The sequence below is a fragment of the Protomyctophum bolini genome (genome assembly GCF_963924005.1).
Source record: "Protomyctophum bolini genome assembly, chromosome: 8".
NCBI classification, from domain to species: Eukaryota; Metazoa; Chordata; class Actinopteri; order Myctophiformes; family Myctophidae; genus Protomyctophum; species Protomyctophum bolini.
In genome coordinates this window covers 39264800-39287036 of record NC_137869.1, presented here as the reverse complement: position 1 = coordinate 39287036, position 22237 = coordinate 39264800, and the positions used below count along the sequence as shown (strand labels likewise).

The window sequence follows — 22237 nt, the reverse complement described above, 5'->3', positions numbered from 1 at the left end:
AAATCAGGTGATATTCTGAGCCAGATCTGACTAGTCCTGGTTTGACTTGACCTGGCCACAATCGAGACGTCACTAATTCGCCCAGGTCCTGACCATGCTTGCTGGGTATTCTTCACCGTCCATAAACGATATATGATGAGAGATGCATGGTCTCGTTTTGAAAACCTAGCAAACGCTCGTCTCAAAATAAGGATGCGAACATGCTTCGAAGACTGTAAGCTGCAGCAAATTGACCCTCTTCGTCTCTACAGGGCTATAGGCAAAACAAAGTCTATTTTCTTTGGACCCAAGCCCAGACTAAAGGCGGCTCCTGGAATCAAGGTGGAACTAGGCACTTAGGTCATAGCGTAGCAAGCAGCAAAAACAGCAGGGAAATACGATCATGTTGGGAGGAGACATTTTCGCGGAGATCAAATGGCTGCCAGTCGAGGTCAAAGTAGTCCAGCTTTTAGGCTCAATATGGCCCACAAAATGTTAAATGCCGGTACCTGGACAACTACTTTCCTAGCGTACTGTACGTACAGTAGGGGCATCACACAGTCTCTGCATCCTTCGGAAGGTGTGAGAAGGACTATATAGTCCTGCCTGTGTGGAATGGACTTTATTCGCATTAAACCCATTTTGACCTGAGATCAGATTCTGAAAATGTCTTCTACATCCTGACAGTTTTCTGAAAAAGCTATGTTTTAGATTTTTCAAAAACAGCAGATCTACAAGCTCATAGCGCGCCACCGAGTGGCGCGCTATGAGCTTGTAGATCTGCTGTTTTTCAATAGCTAAAGCATAACATAATGTTGTTGTTTTTAAGCACAATAACTATAACGATACAATTCTGAAAAACGAAGCACGTTCAGCGCAACTTCATCAACGGCAGCCAGCCATTAAAAATGCATTGGATTGTCTGGGATGCAATCATTCTCACTCACCCTTGAAGGTTTCGTCATTAATGGAGACGAGGAGACAGATAAAAATAGCTACAGCGCTATAGCTGGTGGACTAGCTGACGTAACTTCAGGTAACCATGTCGCCATATATCCTATTGCATGTGTCGTTCGGCATTAGATTCACTGCAGGTGTGCCCCGGAGTCATATGGGTGTGCCAATAGTCATGTCAGTGAGTGAGTGTACATTAGCACACCTAAGTCTAACAATTATTAATTTGTGTTAGTTGCAGCTATTTTGCTGACGGCCCTGAACGACATGACCAGGGTATATGCAACTCCAACCTCCCCCGTCAAACCAAACTCAGCTTCGTCCATGCAACGGTCTGTTCTATATACATGTACGGCAGTGAATAATGCTGGACCCTGAAGCCCAGTGGCGTGCACAGACATTTAGAGGGGCAGGTGCCTCAAGTGAAAAGAAAAGGGCACCTTGTGCAGCGAGTGGAACCGGCCCGGTTGCCTTAATAGTGTGAGATTTATACATTTGGGGGCCTAAATAATTGTATCAAGAATTGATCAATGTCACCATGGTCCACTTACTGTACAGTGTATACACTGTACCAAAAAGAGTTGTTTGTTTGTTTTTTCAGAGGGAAAAGGGCAAGGGATTGATTGGAGAATATAAATATTCGTTCATATACAATTAATTCCCTTTATTTTTTCATTTTAACATGCTGTTCTCAAATTCCAACGCTAATAACTGATAGGTCTCTAGGGAGTGTCGCCCTGATCAAGGAGACAAGGTCAGGAGGCCCTTTGAGCGGTACAGGCACAGATGCTGGAGGGTGTAAATAATTCTGCTCAGCAACTTCCTTGTTTCTCAGGGTTTTACCTTATCAGGGTCGCCACTTTTGCTACATCTATCAATGGGCCAGTCAGGCTATACTGGTTTCAGCCAGAACTTCAATGGCTTCATTGCCCAGTTGTTGCCAGTGTCTCTGAACATGTCATGTACTCATGTTAGGACACACCCTCTTTGCTGATTTCGTGGACTTTATATACTGTACTCGTTGCATTGTGCATTTATTTCATGTTGTCCCAATTACTCCTTCAGAGCGGTTGTGTCTTCATCATTTATATACATCTTAATTCTGGAATAAATTTCGGACCAGACTTTTCTTTCAAGTGTAAAGACCTTTTAAGCGTCGTACGAAGCCAACTCTTGTCGTGACAAATCATGACGACACGCACAATATTTTGGACCAAACAAATAATTACAAAGAAGAAAAACAACCAAAAAAAGTGTTTTAACCTGCCGTTTTTTTCCTACTTTCTAATTCTTTGTTTGGTCCAAAATATTGTGTGTGTTGTCATGATTTGTCACGACAAGAGCTGGCTTCGTATGACACTTAAAAAGGTCTTTAAATTAATAATTTGAGAAATGCCTATGGTCAAAATGCATTGCGGTTCATTTCCTGGGCCACTCGTTGTTCTGAAAGGGGGAGGGACTGCGACGCTCTATATACAAGTGCTGCTACACCAGAATGCTGCGTGCAGTACTTAACGTCAGAGCAAGGGTACACGTTACCAACAAGATCATGTCAAGGGTGAGCCAGAAAATAGCAGCCAGGAGAATGAGCCTTATAGCAGGACAGTGCCAAAGACATCGGACGCTAATTGGTGCTGTGGGAACCAATCGCAAGGACGTCCCACAATAACATAGGCGGATGTACTCAAGAACGATGTAAGGGCGCAAAGCACCGACACACTGGCCTGATGTAGACATGTAGACAGGCAGTAGTTTTTAACCTGCACTGGAGAACACACTAAATCTCATTAGCTCATTAATGATAATGAATAGCTGAGTTGCCACTCATATATTGCTGTACCCGAGCCTCTGACTTCCACACATTAACCCATTCAGACCCGAGGACGATTCTACAAAATGTCTTCTAAATCCTGACAGTTTTCATCAGTCGTTCTCAAACATTTTCATGTCAAGAATAATATGTAATTGGACTCCGACCCCATCTGAAAATATGTTGTTCCAGGGACCCCGCCAGAAGCAAAGATTTTTGCTCTGAAAGAATATATATTCGAAATGTGCGCCACATTTTCAAGATTTTTCCAATAGCAATAGCAAAAGCATAACGTAATGCTTAAAAACGCCAAAAGGGGTTTCCCGTCCAAAACGGGCTAATGACAGCTGCAATTAGACCTGGGCGCCGGTGGTGACTGCTGACAGCGTCCTAGTGTTTACATTTTAAATCTGTTGGAGTGAATGAAGGCTGTCACAACACTAACCGTCCCGTCCCCCGTCCCCCCCCCAGGCTCTCTACGGCTGTCAACACAACTGACCGTGACAGACGTGGTGCCGACAGACAGGACACATAGTGGTAATCCTTGGCTTGAAGTATCATTTTGATAACATGCATATGCACACACACTCTAGTATATACTGTAGTGTACACCCGTGGGAACGACAGAAGCTGATTACTGTACGGGGTATATAAAGCAGGGTTGTGGAAGCTGCTAAATGTTTATTTTTAGATTTTGTTCATACGGCGCTGGAGGATAAATGTAATATGAACAGACACCCCATAACATACACATACGTACACGTACTGTACGAAGGCAAACCATAAACAGCCTCTCCGTTGTATTGATCTACAAGCTCATAGCGCGCCACCGAGTGTTGCGCTACGAGCTCGTAGGTCTGCTATTTTTGAAAAATCGTTAAAATGTGGCGCAAATCATTGAATATATATTTCAGAGTGAACATTTTTAACTCAAATATTGGCTTCTGGGGGGGTCCCTGGAACTACATATTTTGAGATGGGGGTCCGTGGCCCAATGGAGATAATTCTGGGGGTCCTTGACATGAAAAAGGTTGAGCACCACTGACATAGAAACATAGGTTTTTCAGGAAAAAAAATAGGATTTAGAAGCCTTTTTTTTAATCGACCTCAGTCCAAAATGGGTTAATGCATGCGCTTTCTTGCCTCTGCCTTGATTTAAATCATGGGTTTTCAACCTGGGGGTCCACGGACGTATTGCAGATGGTCCCTGCACTGGCCATGCATTCAGAAGGAAAAATAATTACAAAACGGTACTTGTCAATTAAAAAAAAAAGTACTTGTATTCTTGTTTCCTTTTTTATGTGAATAATAATATTTTGAGGGAGGACTTGCGAATGCGAGGGCTGTCCGTTTTGCTCCAGGAACAGTGAAAAAAGTACTTAGCCTAGTATAGAATGATATCCCTGATCTTTACTGGGAAATAAAATGCTTCAAAAACTAGATTTTTTTTGTCCAGCTCCTAATCTTAAACCCATGGAATGGTGCATATGAACCGCCGCCACTATTGTGTCAGCTGGGTCTAGGACGGAACCACTCCAACACAATAGTGGTGGTGGTCCCCCAGGTTGCTCCTATACATGGACGGTGGTCCCTGGGTCAAAATTAGTTGGAAATCCCTGCTTTAAATGACTGGTTTATGCCACAAAGACCATCTGTGTAGAGGCGTTTGTGGTTTTCAGTGTGTGTATGTGCGTGCATGTGTGCGTGCGTGTGTGTGCATGTAGCGGTGATGATGAGGTTAGGGGTGGTGGGCCCCCTACCGCGGGTTATCTGACTGAGTGTGTCATATCGGCAGGGAGGGAGAAAGGTGGGGGACAGCCCAGTGGCTGAAGCTGTGTCTATGTGCGTGTGTCTGTGTCTGTGTGTGCGTGCGTGCCCGTGTAGCCTCACCAGGTGACTGATTGCACCCTGCCACCATGGCCGTGACTCCCCGCCCTCCCCTCAGCCTCTCCAGAGACCCCCGACCATTCATTCTCCTCAAGGCCCCTCCCCTCCGAGGAGCCATGGCCGTCCACGAGCATCAAATCTACCATAACCTTGGATGTCCCTCTCTCTCTATCTCTCTCTCTCTCTCTCTCTCTCCCCCCCATTCCTCTTTCCATCTCGCTGTCTCTCTCCCCTCTCCCTCCCCCCTCTTGTAGACACGAGAGCTGGGTGGTGTGTGGGGGAATATGGATTAAATGTTGAGAATGGAAAACAGTGTTTGTGTGTTTACAATGTGCAGTCAGTGCTACGGTCTGTCCAACACAGACAGACAGAGAGAGACTGACTGACTGACAGACACTGCTGACTCCAAGTGGAAAAGAAAACAAGGCAAGGGGGGTCGACTCCGAGTCACAGGAACGTTTTCCTCTCTAATCCTCCGCTCTCTCTAATGGTGTTGCTGTACATGCTCATTTTCAAGAGTGCATTTTTGGCATAAAATGGAGATGGGGAGAATGAGAATGAGGGGGAGAGAGAGAGAGAGAGAGAGAGAGAGAGAGAGCCCAGTAGGCGAGAGGTGACTTAGGTTAAGTCACGTGCACGTTCTGTGTGCACGTCCAAATCACATCGATTTCCCCCAACTTGAGTTATGGCACTACTTCCGTCGTTTGGTCGGCATGTGCAAAGTGATTGGAAAGAGAGAAAAAAAAGGTGTGCCTTTGTATTTATTATATATGTGCACTTATAGGCGAGCTTCCTCGCGGCACGAAAGCTAATTTAGATAATTTAACTCTGGTGTACTAGAAACGGAACCCGTATACGAGGTTTACGTCTATAATTAAACCGTGTAGTCGCGTGCCGTTCTGCTGACCATGACGCTTATTAGCACCGGATCAGTCACGCACATGTAAGCATGTAATTAACAGAGAGGGGGGGGAGCAGACGGAGGAGGGGAAACGGGGGAAAAGAGGAGGTGAGCGCGCGTGTGTGTGTGTGTGTGTGTGTGTGTGCGCACGCAAGGCAGCTTGATTTATTATCCCATCACCTTGACCTTGTGACTGCGAGATGCAGCTCAATGAAGCCGGCTTGGCCTGCTGTACTGTGTTATGATCTACTCCACACTTCCCCATCACTCACTCACAGCTCCTCTGCCTGGCTTTAAATTCACTGTAAAAGATATACTCTTGCGTTAATTCAACTCGTACAATTAAATGTACACTAAATACACTCCGTGTGTTAAAAAGATGGAACACTGACGATGGGGTATTACTCGGCCACTCTCCATCCACCCTTCTAGTGCTGTGGCCGTTTTGTGACCTCAAAATTTAAAAGAAATATTCTAAATCCTCCAGTTTTCTGAAATAAATATTTTCACGATTTTTCAAAAATAGCAGACCTACAAGCTCGTAGCGCGCCACTCGGTGGCGCGCTATGAGCTTGTAGATCTGCTATTTTCCAATAGCTAAATTACAACATAATGTTTAAAACGCCCAAAGGGGTTCCAGCCCAGATTGGGTTAAGAACAAATGATTATGAAAGAAAATGCTTACAATATTAAAATCACTGGGGAAAAAAAGAAAGAAAAAGAGATATGATTCCAATATGGATTCCCGTGCAGTTTGCTGTGAGTGAGTGGGTTCTCCGTCACGAGTCGAGTGTGTGGCGCCCGGCGAGGTGAAGAAAAATCAATATCCACCCCAGGTGGTTGAACGCGGTGAGACGAGAGCGGACATAGACGAAATGACTGTTTATCAACCTGGGGACGCTCGCCGTCTACGAGTGCTTTTGGACATGATGTGGACGCCAACTTTACCACGCGGTTATCGTCCTTCGCCACGACGCCAACGTCGTTTACCCCCTTCTGGGACCCATGACCTCCTTTCAGACCATTCTGCTAGTCTAGGTTGGCACTTGGCTCCGAGTAGAGGACAGCGTTATGGGATTGACATTAAAAAAATCACACCCGTGTGAACAGAGTGGTGCAACTCCCCTGTTGCTGTTCCTTGGAGTGGTTGCACCACTCAAAGATTGCCCTCCATGCCCTCAATTACCCACATATACCTGACTACGGTAATTACCTCGACAAAAGTCAGCGACACCCACAGACGCAACACTAGAGGGAGCGAGAAACGATCTGGTACAACAACCCACTTATAAAATAAACATCAGTCAATGTAATTCTCCTTCTACAGCGCTGCCCCCCCTAGTGTGGAAGGCCCCTGACACCTTCCCTAACAAAATGCAGATCACTGGCCTACATTCAGGCCAAAAGGAGAGGAAATATTCACTGCTCCCTTAGACAGGTGATGATCCCCCCCCCCACCCCCTCCCTCATCCTTACACCCCCTTTCTTTCTTTTTTCTTCCACTCTGTACATATAGTGTTTTTTATATGCAGAAGGAGGAGAGGACACTGGAGCAGCACGGACAGTGTTTTTTATATCTTGTGATGAGATTGAATTTTGTTGTTACTTTTCACGTCACGTTTATGAATTTAACACACAGGACCCGAATGGAAACGAGACCGCAAAGGACCTTGTTTTGATGCTAACCTTTTAAGACCAAGTGTGTGACTGCACAGTATACTCTCATTTCATTATCATGTCTAATAGTATTTCAAATCAATCAATAAATCAAGTCACCTGCGAAGGCCTTGGAGATGTGGTCCTTCTTCCACTCCCAGGGCTGGTCGTATTCGTCGGCCGGCCTCTCGTCGTCCTGGGGCAGCCTGCTGCTCTCCTTGGCCTCCTCGTGTGCCTCGCTGTAGCCCGGCGGCCCCCGGCCCGGCCCGCTGTACCCGGGTGGCCCCCGTCCAGGCCCGCTGTACCCCGGGGGCCCCCGTCCAGGCCCGCTGTACCCCGGCGGCCCCCGGCCAGGCCCGCTGTACCCCGGCGGCCCGCGGCCCGGCCCGCGGCTCCGCTCGTCCTCGTAGGGCGTGTCGTAGAGCTGGACCTCTCCCCGTGTCCACCCCCCTCCTCCGGGTCCACGCTGGAGCTCTGTCAGGCCAACACACACAGTCACGTACAGTACGTTACACACAGTCACGTACAACAACATCACCTGCCTAAAACATGCACACATTTCCAAACACTTTTACAACAACAGCACATAAAGAAATCAGTACTCACAACAAAGAGACGCACACGCTGCTGTGGTCTGTACAGAATGAGCAGAAAACTATAGGCTTGACAAACTCTAGAGTGTGCTGTGCTGATTGCAGGGTGGATACAGGTGCTCACTAATTGAGAATACAGCAGTGATAGGCTAGGGGTCAATTTGCCCTCTGCCAGCCAACAGTTCTTAATTGAGGAGGTCAGCATGACCTCAGCTCAGTAGAGTATAAAATGATGTGAGCTGGCCTTTTTCACAATGTCACTGTAGCCAAAACCAAGCCAGAGAATGGTGAAGCGCACTGATGTCGCTGCATGCACAATCAGCAGTGGTGAAAAAAATATGTTTTTTGTGTCTCTAGCTCTACAAGCTTGGCTATTTTCAAATGGCCAGCGTTAAAATAGGGCTGAAGTGGTGAATGCATGTTTTGTTTTAATATTAATAATCAAAATCTACATAGTAAGTATAAAGTTCTCAGTAAAAGTTGAATATTTGACTCCGAGATGTATAGTGAAAAATGTAAATGCTCCACACATTTGTACTCGAGTACAGTACTTGAGTACACGTACTTAGTTACTTTTCACCACTGCTCGTTAGCCATGCAGACACGACACACACTTTGAATTCCCAAATGTTTGCCAGACACCCGGCGGGGCGTAGGAACCTGTCAGCGACGGGGCAACACGCTCAGGGGACCTGAAAAGCTGTCGGAACACGACGAGGTTCCACTAAACAAAAGTGAACAGCAACATGCCTATTGATTGTCGACCTGACTGGGACTGGCGTGGAGAGACAGATTGTGTTTGCACAGCTTGCCGTATATAAGGCTCAGCGGCTCGTATGTGTGGGCTTAAATTGGCCTTTGGGGGCGAGACGCTGGGTTACTCAAATCATCTCCCTCTCCTTTCAACACCCCACGGCTCTCTTCAAACATCAGATCACGCATCAATCATTCCTCAACGCGGAATTCAAGGAAAATCATAATAATCCAAGGATGAATTTCTCAACCGACAGCCCCGTAAATCCACCGCCCCGAAAAGCCATTCGTCAACCCGTCCTCCTTCAACGTCAAAATGTGAAGAGTTTGCAGCATTTCTCAAGAGACGAGATAGGATAAATCATGTTGGATCTATTCTATAAACCATAGCGGATGTGTGTGAGTGAGCGAGGCCCCTAGCTGGCTTTGTACAGCGGTTTTGCTTATAAAGAAATGCTCAGGAGTCGAGTAAAGGGACCACGTCCACAGTACACACAGAGATCCTGTATGAGCGACAGATAGAGCACTTTGGATATCATCGTCCAGAATGCTATACTGTAGACTAGTGTAGACTGTATACTGTACTGTAATGCTATACTGTAGAGTGTAGACTGTACTGTACTGTAATGCTATACTGTACATGCACTGAGCGAGACGCATCCTTTGAGTGATTGTGGGCAGATCACTCCAACACTAGTCTGCAAAGGACAGTTAAATTGATTATTAGCTCTCCTCTCCCAAAAGCGGAAACTATATTTTCCGCTTGTAGTGCACAGAGAGCTAGCTACGCAAAGCACTGAGACGCGACACTCGGCACTATAGGTAGTGGAGACTTGACATGCGGTAATTGGGTATTATGATCAAAATAAGAACACTATTGGATAATGGTTTGTCAAAAAGAAAAGCTAGCTAGCTAGCTCAACCGTCTGGGCACCTAGGCTGCTAAGCCAGCCTGACGGCGTGCCGCGGGTTCGACTCCCGATCCAGACAGCCTTTACCTCGTGTCTTCCCCCCCCCCCCCCCCCCATCTCTCTCCCCATTTCCCGTCAGTCTATACTTTCAACCTATCAATAAAGGCAGAAAAAGCAAAAGAATAACTTTAAAACAAGATATATAATCAAAGAATGTCCACGGACAAGACCAAGTCTGTGTCACAGACACCTTGGCGTACTACGGACCTCTGGGCTGATATACAATAGAAAGATAAGGGGCAGTGCAGATGGGCGCCAGACAGAGACAGAATGATCTCCACAGTGGAAGCGAGGGGGAGACACAGACGACATCTGGCCCTGGAGCCTTCTGGGTTTACCGTCAGTATAGTTTGAACCTCCTCAGTTTTGATTGTTAGTGGTGGAGAGTGAGTAGAGTGTCTGGCGTCGGGCTGTGAAAGAGATGTGAAGGTGTGTGTGTGTGTGTGTGTGTGTGTGTGTGTATGGGAGGGTGCAGAGAAATTGGCTGTCTCGATTGTAGTTTAACAACAGGGTGAGTGGTCTCTCTCTGCTGGAGTACATTATGGCCCCACATGGGCTGCCTGTATTTTGGTCGCTCACAGCTGAAGGCTAGCCTCGTTAGAATCTGCCCATGACAATGACCGCAGAGTTTGAGAAGTCCCTCTAATCTACTCTATACTCTACTCTACTCCCAATTATTGTTTGGCAGAGTTAATTTGTTTTGTATAGTTGTTTTTCGTCCACTTTGCCGTTGAGAGATATGAGATCTGTGAGGAATATTCCATCAGACTTCTCCAGCGCTTCCGTGACCACAGGGGAGCTCATTTCTCAGTATAATCCTCATTTATAGCCCTAATGCCCCATGTGAAAATGTGGGCTAAATCTGTAAAGGAACCAAATCTGAAATGAATTGTTAATTATGTTGGAAATACATTTCAAAGGTTTTGACCTACATTGTTTTACAGTACATATTTTTTGTAACTCTTTTTTGAACAATGTATAACTGATGGCTCCTCCTGTCTACATACATGTCGAAGCAAGACACTGAACCCCAAATTGCTCCTGATGTGCTGGTTGGTGCCTTGCATGGCTTCCGCCGCAATCGGTGTATGAATGTGTGTGTGAATGGGTGAATGTAATGCACAATCTATGTAAAGCGCCCTGGATAAAGGGGCTATATAAATGCACCATTTACCATACTTCACTTTTCTTCAGTGCACCAAACATTGCACCGATAGTACCAATAGTAAGACGCCTAAGGGCAAGAAGCGATCTCGCCCCCAAAAGGGCGAGGTTGCATGCACGCATCCGCCTCGTTGACGGCAGACTGCCATCAGGATTACATTAGATAATTGACACTGGGTGAAAAAGTGTGTTGCAAAATTGTGGGATAAAAAAATTTAAACAAAACAAATCCACCTCTCCCACCTCTACCCCCACGGTCAAACCAGCATTGAGGTGAGCAGGTGAGTGTCATTCTTTATAGCCACTGGAGGCCACCCACAAAGACACTGCCACCAACACAGTGCCAAAGCGATGCCTTCATCCATCAAGCCCAACAATTAGTCCCATCACCGAATCCAGTGCACAAACACTTGTGTGACTACATACACACCTGTCAAGCGAAACAATGCACAGTATAAATCAGCGCACGCGCGCACACACACACACACACACACACACACACACACACACACACAAACACACTCTCAAGGGGAGCCCAAAGTGCTGTTCACAACAAGCACTATAACTCCTAACTATAACAAAGACGACGGTGAACTGTGTAGTTATGGTTACAGTGCATGAACACGCACACACACACACACACGTAACATTGCCAGCCGTAGGGGCGATGTCAGAGATAAACTTTTGTTTCCTCGCTCATAGCTCCTCGGTAATGCCTCCTACTCCTAATTCCTAGCTCCTCTAGGACCCTCATGCGAGGGTCATATTTCTCTTGCACACAACTTGCAGTCATTGGAGAAAATGTAATGTCTCCACTATGGAAATTTGCAAAACGGCGGCAGGAAAGAAATGAGCACAAAACATCCCTTCACGGGAACCCCTAATGAATGCTGGATAAAGGATAAAACAAAATGGCTTATGAATGAGCTACTAAAAAAGGTGGCAATAAGCCTTGTAAGTCCCCTGATGATCGGCCAAGCTGTGAATAAGAGACTTTACAAACAAACACTGGTCAGGACGGCGACACGCTTGTTAATGTTTACAGCTCAGAAAAGCGCTATATAAGTTTGAGATATTATTACAACGATATTATTAACACCAGTGACGACATGCAATGTTGTAATTATCTCAATTCCTCTCAAATTTACGAAAAGCACAAGCCTCTCTGTTCGATGATAACGAGACAGAGGGACAATTACGGTACCAACTTTACTAAGCGCTTGCATTCATCTATCGGTGGGCCTTTTTTCACGGCAAAATGGTGTATCACACACACACAGTGTTGTGCATGCAGGGTGTGGATTGAAAAGGACCAGAATAGACTAGACTGTGGGGGTAAACGACACCAACTGCCATGCACACAGAAGAGACTACCGTACACAGACGTCATCATCATATCTGTGATCGTCGACAGGGACCACACCTCAGGGTTCTATGGGCATGGAGACGGAGGTGTTGGAGAAGGTGACAACTGATCCTGAGGCAAGACATCCTTCCTCCTGGGGAGGAGGAGTGGCTGAGAGTCAGTCAAGACATCCTTCCTCCTGGGGGAGGAGGAGTGGCTGAGAGTCAGTCAAGACATCCTTCCTCCTGGGGAGGAGGAGTGGCTGAGAGTCAGTCCGCTATACGTCAGCGCTGACACCAAGGTGTAGCACCGACGTGGCGCAAACTGAAGAAGACATTTACAACAGTCTCCCACCTGAGAACCACTCATAAACTACATATACATAAAGGCCCATTTTTACGCCTTACGACTCACGAGTAAATAGCCTATCGCTTTTTTCCCCCCCATATCCATTATTTCTGTATTACCCCAGAAAAAAAAGAATAAATGGTGACGCACACATCCTTAGCATGTGTCTCTAGATCTAGAATATGGTGATGGAAGAATGTGATTGTTTTTCCTGAGAGGCCACTATACTTGAATAGCTGGTTGCCGTTTTGTTGTGGATTTTGTATTATGTTGTTGTACATATAATGCACATGTTGTCTTTTAAATAATATGTTGTGATTTTTTTTAGTTTTAAGAATAATTTTACAAGAAATTACACTCCTTTCTGGTGTACATAAGAAAGCTATATGAATGAATGAATGAATGAATGAATGAATGAATGATTTTATTTAAGTGTGATGCCACCATGTGGCCCAACACCTCAAATATACTTACAAATATCTCTAGCTATAAATAAGCTATATAGATATGATTCAGAATGCAGCAGTATGTGTCGTGTAATAGCGGTATACCTGTAGCCTACTGACCAAGACCCGAAGGAGAGTCATTTTAGAATACATTTTCCCCTCCCAGTTAGACCACTCAGGTCTTCTGGCACGGTCCTTTTATTTGTTCCCCGGGTGAGAACAAAGAACTACAGAGATACAGTATTTACAGTACAGTACAGTGTTTGAACAGGCTGCCAGAGGAGCTGAGGACATTTAATACACTCTGCAAACAACTGTAAAACCAGTCATAAAATATATAAGCTGCAAGCGGAGATAAGACGGGGACAGGGCTCGAGTCCACCTGGTTGGAGACAGAGTAATATTAGTGAGAGAGTGGCGACACTATAGCGTTGACTCCCGTTGTAACAATGGCATGCGGACGTGCTCATTCTATCTCAATGGGATAGTTCCAGCCATAGGAGCAATGTTTGGAACTTATAGCCCATAAGGCACCCGCTTTGCGGCGAGATCAAAGCGACTCCGCTCTTACTCTACTACACCCTGGTTGGATGCTGGGAGATGACGTCACTTCTATCGTTACTCCGATTGGCTGAAGGGGTTGTCTGTCAGCGCTGTACTGTATACGCCCGCCCGCAGCCAACCATGCATTAGCAGGGTCCAGACTCTTCTGCACAAATTAATGCTAATGCAATTTCAAGGGTACGAAAATCCCAGGAGTGGATCATATAATTTATACAATCATTATTAATTGGGAGATCTAAAGGTCAAAGGTTGTTTGAAAAACAATAGGGGCCAAGGCCCCTATTGTTTTTATTCTACTGTTTTTTTTCTACTCTATTAGGGACCAAGCCCCTAATCAACAATCAGGTATTAAGACATACCTTTTTACATTTTATTTTAATCTACGCTCGTTTGCTACTGTGCTACACCGGTCTCGCTGTTCTACCATGTCCTCCCACCGTTTCCTATATTATCATTTCCTAATATCAACATTCCCCAATTCATCATTCATTCCCCAATTCACCATTCATTCCCCAATTCATCATTCATTCCCCAATTCACCATTCATTTTCGCTGTATTTTCACCGTATCGTTAATCCCCTTGTATTGCAATTACGCACAAAGGGGTGCCAAATAATGAACGCTTGATTAACCGATTGATTGATCACAGCAGCAATCTAGCACAGCTGGCCAGGGCATTCACATTCCCTCGCTAACACATTCTCGGGGCGTCCCGACACGAGACACGGATCCCAACGGAGTCCGTTCTGTGGAGTCGAGTCAATTGCGACCTTCAGATAAGAAGCTTGACACAAGCCCACAGATAAAACATTCAGATAATGTTTCTAAAAAACAACAGGCAACATCGATAGCTTGGGAGCCGAGCAGCTGCGGCGGGAGCACTAAGTAAATAGGCCTTTGAAGTGGGTGCGTGAGTTTCCGAAAATGCACCCTTTTAAATATTAAGCGAACATGGAGACATATTGAATATCATACCAAAGGAGAGGGGAAAGAAATTGAAATAGTAGGCGTTTTTTTTTTTCTTCTTGTCCACAGCCTGCGGGCAGCCCTGCCGACGACGAGGTGCACTCATGTGAGAGGGAAAGAGCGCTAATGCAAAAAGAAAATGGGAGGGTTCAACGGCGAGAGGGAGGCAGAGCCAAACTTTAACCTTCAACACGCTATTGGATGGCACCGTTGTCACCATGGAGACCATGAGAGGAAGCCCTGGAGGAAAGGCCCTGGGGTTATGGAAGGAGGGAGGGAGGGGAGGGGAGGAGAGGGTAGGGGGGGGAGGAGAGAGGAGCAGGAGCTGTGGAAGAGAGGGGGTAAAAAAAAAAAGACGGTAAAAAGAGGGAGAGGAGGAGAGAGTCGGAAACAGGTAGAGGATGATGATGGTGATGAGGGAGGAGGAGGTAAGGAACGAGGCAAGGAGGAGGAGGAGGGAGGGGAGGAGTGATGAGAGAACAGGAGCAGGGAAGAGATGTGGGTGGGAGGGTGCAGGAGGAGGTGGGAGGGAGGGTGGGTATGGTGGTGGTTGGGGGGGGGGGGGGGGTGTTGTCAGCGTTTGATGTTAAGTCATAGAGACAGAGAGGCAGTGTGGCTGAACGGAACGCTGCTCTATACCTGCGCTGGCTGTAGCACCGTACACACACACACACACACACACACACACACACACACACACACACACACACACACAGTGTCAACGACACAACCGGGAGCTGGAACACATGAAGAAGGAGAAATGAAAGCAGACAGAGCTCATGACAAATGGATGAGAAACCTGATGGTGGAAAACAGGGTGACAGTCAGACTTTGACGGAAGTGTGTGTGTGTGTGTGTGTGTGTGTGTGTGTGTGTGTGTGTGTGTGTGTGTGTGTGTGTGTGTGTTCCATTCCACAGCAACCACAGACAGACAAACGTAGAGAGAGAGAGAGAGAGAGAGAGAGAGAGAGAGAGAGAGAGAGAGAGAGAGACACAGACAGAGACAGATCTAGAGTGACCATAAAGCCTGCATGGTCTTTTCAAAGAGACGTTGCGTGACAAAAGGCCAGTTATCACTGCTACGCAAACACAGAGAGGTCCGGCGGGGGTTTGGGAGATTACGGTTGATCCCCCCGGCTCAAGAAGGGAAATGAGGATGTGCCGATCCAAAACCTGCGGCCCCCGTAACGTGCCCCGTTAACTTAGTTTGACCATAATGAAGCCACACGGCCAACAGCACTGAACAAACAGGGGCAGGGCCGACACGTCCCAGAGAGGCAGATTATAGGGGCTGTCTAGACTCCCTCAGGGGGCCGACAGGAGTTCTCGAGATGGAGAGTAAATGGTGAGAGGGAGTGGGAGGGAAGGATGGGGGGGGGGGTCCACTACATGAGTAGACGGGGGGGGCTAACGGAGGGGCGGGGGGTGCAGAGGGGAGATTGAGATGTTAGAACAGAAAGTGACAAATGGAAATGGATGGATCTGAGGCTAGAGAGGATTGGAGACAATGACATGGGAGGAAGGGGGGGTGGGGGGTGAGAGAGAGAGAGAGAGAGAGGGGACGCTGGATAGAGAGACATTCCTGAAGGGCAGAGCTGTGAGACTAATGTCTAAAGCTTACAAATCCGTCAAATCCGCACACCCATTGTGCCACTTATAGTCTAAATTAGGATGAAAGGATAAGGTCGGAGCAGTAATATAATATAATATAATATAATCAACATAACCTACAAAACGTCCCAAGACTGAAAAAGGCATTCGTCTATACTTACAAGAATGGTCCATCTTGCCAGAATAAATAGGAAGTCATACAGTAGAACTCCACTATTGTCCAAAGCGTCAATGTAATTCATAACTGTAATGACCACGGGCATTGCATCTTCTTCCCGGAATCAGAACATAACAGGCTTTCAGAATGTGTGGCGACAGAGGTCAAAATGACGCTTCATAATTATACTTTTTTATTTTTATTTTTCTCCTTCAGATTCTGTGCAAAAAAAAAAGATTGGTACACACTAGGCTATCTCCATAGTCATGTGATCATGACGGATCTGTCCGATATTTCATAATCCATGATCCAAATGGTCCAACATTGGCTTCCAAAGTTTGCAGGATTGGCCCGTTTTGAACAAAATGTCTCAGGTCATGAACACAGCATGCAATTTACGTGAGACTTTGGCACGCACATTCCTACTAGACCCGAGGAAATACATCCCACCCTTTTCACATTGGTCTGTTATAGCGCCACCAGCAGGTGGATGAAACACATTTTTGGAACAAAATGCCTCAAAGGCGTAAGACAAAATGGCACTCTTTTCAACATTGGCCTATTATAGCGCGACCAGGAGGCCACAATAACCTACCTGACCTGGCGGAGGTCAGTTTTGCTATGATTCGATTAATTTTGCATTCAATTGGTAAAAATTACGAATCAAATTATTTAAATGAACCGGTCAAAGTGAATAAATTAAGAATGCCGGGACAAACCATTAAGCTGGTAATGGCCCTTTTTTTATTACCAAAGGGGCCCGTTAGACAAGGGCAAATAACCCATTAAAGAGAGAACTAATCAACCCACCTGTTAGGACTCTCTGGGCCTCGTACGGCTCCATGTAGCTGTTGTTCTCACAGGGAACCAGTCCAAGGCACGGTTCTGCACGTGGGTCCAGACGGGCATCAAACGGATCGGAGTAATCGGTGTCCCTCGCCAACGGTGCAGATGGAACTACCTAAAAAGGGACACAAGCCATATTGGTACAAAATGATACACCTCATCGTATCCAACATGTAGAGAGGTGATTTTACACTTTCCACTGTGAAGTTCTCGTATTTTAGAATAGAAAATACTGCATTGATCTCCTACAACCTGGATGTTTAAGGACGATGGGTAAATTCTGTTTTCTGGTGCATCTGTGACTAAATGGAACATTGCCCATGCAGTGTGCACGCAGTATATGCACAATACATCAATTAAGCCTGGAAACGTCATCTAACATACAAACACCCCATACGGTAACTTAACTCTTACTCATTTGTGAGTGGTTAAGAGATTATTGTACATTGATTTGGACTTTCATTGTGGACTCTTTCACCAAACAACAGGCAGAAAAACACAAGGCTGACACACCACATCACTGCCATCTGAGCAGAACATTATATACAGTATGTATTTCCCCAATGAGAACTGCATGCCAAGCATGCCCGAAAATGACTGCTCTGCTGGCAGAAGCAGCAGAGGAGTGAGTTGGTTGAGAACATTTGTTCCTCCATACAAGCACAGGAGGAAGGCGCTGGTCAGCTGGCACAGCATCAACTACAAAGGCAGCCATATGGTCTGTCTCTCTCACACACACACTCTCTCTCACACACACACACACACACTCTCTCACACACACACACACCCGTTCTCTGTTGTCTGTATTGTCCTCTCTCTTTCTCCGTAACACAGACAAGCAGAGTATTGGCCAAACTCGTGCAACCACAACACACCCTCACAAAATCACATCACAGATTCCCTGCAGACATGCAACACGCCCTCACAAAATCACATCACCGATTCTCCTTAGACATGCAACACGCCCTCGCTAAATTACATCCAAATCCCACGTGGATTCCGTAACAGGTTATCGATGCGAGGGAATCTGCAATGTTAATTAGAGCATGGACGTTCCCACAGACGGACCCTGGGAAATTAATGAGGGGCAGCAGCAGCAGCACCAGGATGGAGAAGAGAAGAGAGAGACAGGAGGTTATCGACACAACTCCAGAGTCCAGACCACATCTCTGTCCCGACGCACTTCAGACACACTTTTGCACTTGTAGCATTTTCCAAGGCAGGCCAGGCAGAGAGAGAGAGTCATGGATTTAACAGCAGCACTGAAGGTAGTAAAACCCTGGAATACGCTGCTTAACGTACTCAGCATGTGGGTTCAATGAATAGAAAGACAAAATCCCAAGAAAAAAAAAACACACATGGCGAGGCTCTATCTATCTCTGTCTTTTGTCTCTTGTGTGTGTGTGTGTGTGTGTGTGTGTGTGTGTGTGTGTGTGTGTGTGTGTGTGTGTGTGTGTGTGTGTATCTCTCTGCCACTCTTTCCCTCCCTCCCTCTCTCTCTCTCACTCCTTTTTCTTTTTTTCACTTCACAGTTCTCATCGCAGCAGCTGTGCTTGCGTTTTCCACAACCCACACAGCCACATACATCCAAGATGAGGCAGAAGGTCCCGATGGCACCAATAACACCGTGACATAAATTACGCCCACGTACGGCACCTGACATATCACCACGATACAACACTATACATGCACGGACCCACACACCCCATGTGAGGATGAGGCCGTCTCTCGCTCAGCTTGCTAAACCAAATCCTGTTTATTATTTATGGGAGGAACCAAATCCCAGGGGACTGTGTGTGTGTGTGTGTGTGTGTGTGTGTGTGGCCCCTCCCGACATATTGGTCCGTTTCAAAGCCATCAATAACACTTTCTTCCATTAAGCGTCGAGGACGGGCCAATTTATGTGGCGCTGCTGACCCTAATGAGATTTATGGACACAGTGCATATTTGTGACACACACACGTCACCAGTCACTTGCTTAGGAGTCTAATCAATAAAGTGGCCTCAGTGACGGAGAGGAGGGGGGTGGGTGGGTGGGTGGGTGAAGTTTGTCCTTTTTCAATAATGGGCTCAGTGCACACACGCCATTTTGGAAGGAACGCGAGTGTTACCGATGATATTAATGAAGGCTCTGTTCCATTCTGGTCAAACAAGAGTCAGGGTGCTGCTGATATTGTGCATGTTGGCTCACTGGAAACACTCTGCTACACCAGTGGGTCTCAAAGTGTCCTTTAAGTGGATTCCAAATGGCCCGTACAGGTCTGGAACTGGAACAAATGGAACCTTACGGGTCCATTTGTACACTCTCAGAGTTATGCGGGTCCTTGAAATTAAAACGTTTAAGAACCACTGTACCACTGAACCACTAAATGGAACAGAACCTTCATTAGTATAATCAGTAACACCTGTGAAGGAAGTATGGAAGGGGCCCCGGAAGTAGGAAGAGTTATTCTGTGTGCCCTAGAGCTTATGAATTATCTCCTGTCACGCCACACCAGCTTCTAACATTTACCCTCCATATATTCACGTGAACTTTTATTTTAAAACACACTCTCTAACCTTCCTTTAGCCCGTACTTAACAATGCAAAGAAATAAAAGCCAGACGCGGTTCGGGGGGACTCTTACAGGCTCCTGGTGGTCCTCCAGGGAGACGGCGCTGAGGAGGATCTTGGCGCGGCCCAGCTCCTGAGAGTCCACCTTGATCAGCCGGTGTTTCGGCGACTTCGTGTCCAAACTCGCCGACTTCAGCGGAGACCCGAACGCCGACGGGAGGGCGGCGGAGGAGGAGGAGGAGTCGGCGTTCCCCCCAGACATCGACGACTCGCTCCGGAAGCGGCTCCCCTCGTGCGAGTCCTCGTACGGGTCCTCGAAGTCCAGGTTCTTCTGGAGCCGGTAGGCCTTGAGGATCTCGCTCTCGGTGTAGTCCGGCGTGGGCGGCTGGGGAGGCACCCTCCTGCTGCCGAAGCTCAGGTAGTCTTTGAGCCACTTGGCCATGGAGGCAGCGGAGCTCCCAGGACGGAGAGAGAGAGAGAGAGGCTGCAGATAGATAGAGGCAAGAACGTTAGATTTTCGTTTTTTTTGCTTTTCTGCCTTTATTGATATAGGATCGAGTGCAGAATGATAGACAGGAAAATTGGGAGAGAGAGAAGGGGAGAGACACGCCGCAAAGGTTGTCATGAACGGGACTCGAACACGCGACGCACTGTTAGGCCAAAGCCTATAATATACCGTATGTGCACGGCTGCACCACTTGGCCAGCGGGCACCCCAAGAATGTTATAGTTGCTTGACATTGTGTCTGATTGTCTGAGAGAGGTTAGTAAATGTTTTAGCAGATTAGTGTGTGTGTGTGTGTGTGTGTGTGTGTGTGTGCAGAGTAAACTAGAATTCTATCTGGCCCTAAACAGAGAATACACTGTGGCAGAATACCTGAGCACTGTGACCGGCCCAGAAGAAAGATCTTAACTAGTAGGTACAGACTCATTGAGCACAGTCTTGCGATCGAGAAAGGCCGTCATAGACAGACCTGTCTCCCGAGAGAAGACAGACTATGCACCCACTGCACACAAAATGAAGTGGAAACTGAGCTATATTTCCTAACGGTCTGTCCACTGTACCAACACATCAGAGACACATACAGTACTTCACACAGATTACAATCACCCACAGAGATTTTGAAAACATGACTAATGGCAATATCTGCTGGGCGAAGTACAACAATGTGCAAACACAGCAGCAAGATTCGTGAGAGAAGGATATCAAATGGAACACAACCACCCTAAAGATTAATAATTGTGTGTATTCCTGCATCGAGTGATCTTGCTACATAGACATTGCCTTTCAAGTGTACTATACATTTTGTTTTGATTGTATTGTTCCACTTTTTGTTTTGGCAATGTAAACAGTAAACGTGTTTTCTCATGCCAATAAAGCACTTTGAATTGTGTGTGTGTGTGTGTGTGTGTGTGTGTGTGTGTGTGTGTGTGTGTGTGTGTGTGTGTGTGTGTGTGTGTGTGTGTGTGTGTGTGTGTGTGTGTGTGTCAAAGAATTAAAATGTAGCCCAACTGTGTAAAAATTTGTAATATTTCATGTAATTATTGTATCACATCTAATCAATTTGTGCAAGACACTGATTCTGATCCACAGAGGCACATTCCACACAAGCTATGGATGGATTGGACCCACACCACAACAGGATGGTTCTGATCCACAGAGGCACAGTCCAGCGAGTCCTCCACACCACTTCCCCAACACAACAGGATGATTCTGATCTACACAGGCACATTCCACACAACCTATGGATCATGGACCCCACAACACAACAACAGGAGAGACACTCAACAGCTGGGCTTGGTCTTGGACACGGGGGAGAAATAACATTCTAACTAACGGTTGGACTTTAACCCAAGTGCTACAATTAACACACGCCCTGCAAGCAGTAAAACAAAAGCGACCTTAAAATTACTCAATCAAAAAATTCAAACCAGCTAGCAGGTTTTTACTTTAATAATAGAATGAAATAGTATACAGGCATTGTCATTTGTTTTGTCTCAGCTGCAGTAAGAAAAAAATAGATATATTGACAAGCAAAAAAATGTAAAAGTAGAGTGAAAGTGTAAGTTCTTATAGCTCATAAAAACCAACAAGCCCCCCATTTAAATCCCACTAATGTTGCTCGCTGATATCTACTACGGTACACCAGTGCCACTGTCTGTCACCAACCTTATTCAGTACGCTACTTCAGCCACTTTGCATTCGTGCGCTTTATTCCGCTTTCCTTCATGTTGATGGCAAAAGAAAAGCACAGAAAACAAACCCGCCTCCAAAAAAGAACCCTTCAGTTTGAATTGTCTGTTTCTTGCAGAAAACAACAGATCTCCCACACACACACACAGATCCTTTGCGCAGAGGAAAAGCGCTGAAACAGAAAGGAGTTCCGCGCGGAGGAACAACTGATGTGCAGAAGAAGTGAGAGCAACTAAACACTACGAGAGAGAAACCCAGCCAGCCAGCCACCACACGCGATTAAAGGGGAGGCGCTTCATTCCCAATGGAGCAGCCTCCCCTTTTACAGTCAGCCGACCGTTCATTCACTGAATGAAACATCAGCAGCACAGACTCTGGAGAGCTGATAGTGCAGTCAGTGCCTTGGGCTGATAGTGCAGTCAGTGCCTTGGCCAAGTTTGCCACACAGATAGGAATCAGTCCCACCATGAGGACCAGAGAAGACACAGGAAAAATGGAGAGACTGAATGAAGGACTAGTATACACATAGTATACACATAG

At 46.3% G+C, this 22237-nt stretch overlaps 1 protein-coding gene across 1 annotated transcript in view; it reads right to left on the bottom strand.

The window, feature by feature from the left end:
* shdb (Src homology 2 domain containing transforming protein D, b) overlaps positions 1 to 21826 on the bottom strand; it is a gene marked incomplete at its 3' end in the record, with an annotated part of 36108 nt that extends 14282 nt beyond the window's left edge. Inside the window, 4 exon segments of the mRNA XM_080769999.1 lie at positions 7308 to 7661; positions 16916 to 17066; positions 19578 to 19988; positions 21674 to 21826. Of these exon segments, the coding sequence (XP_080626125.1) occupies positions 7308 to 7661; positions 16916 to 17066; positions 19578 to 19946 (874 nt within the window). The 5' untranslated portion in view covers positions 19947 to 19988; positions 21674 to 21826.
* Between the last annotated feature and the right edge of the window lie 411 nt (positions 21827 to 22237).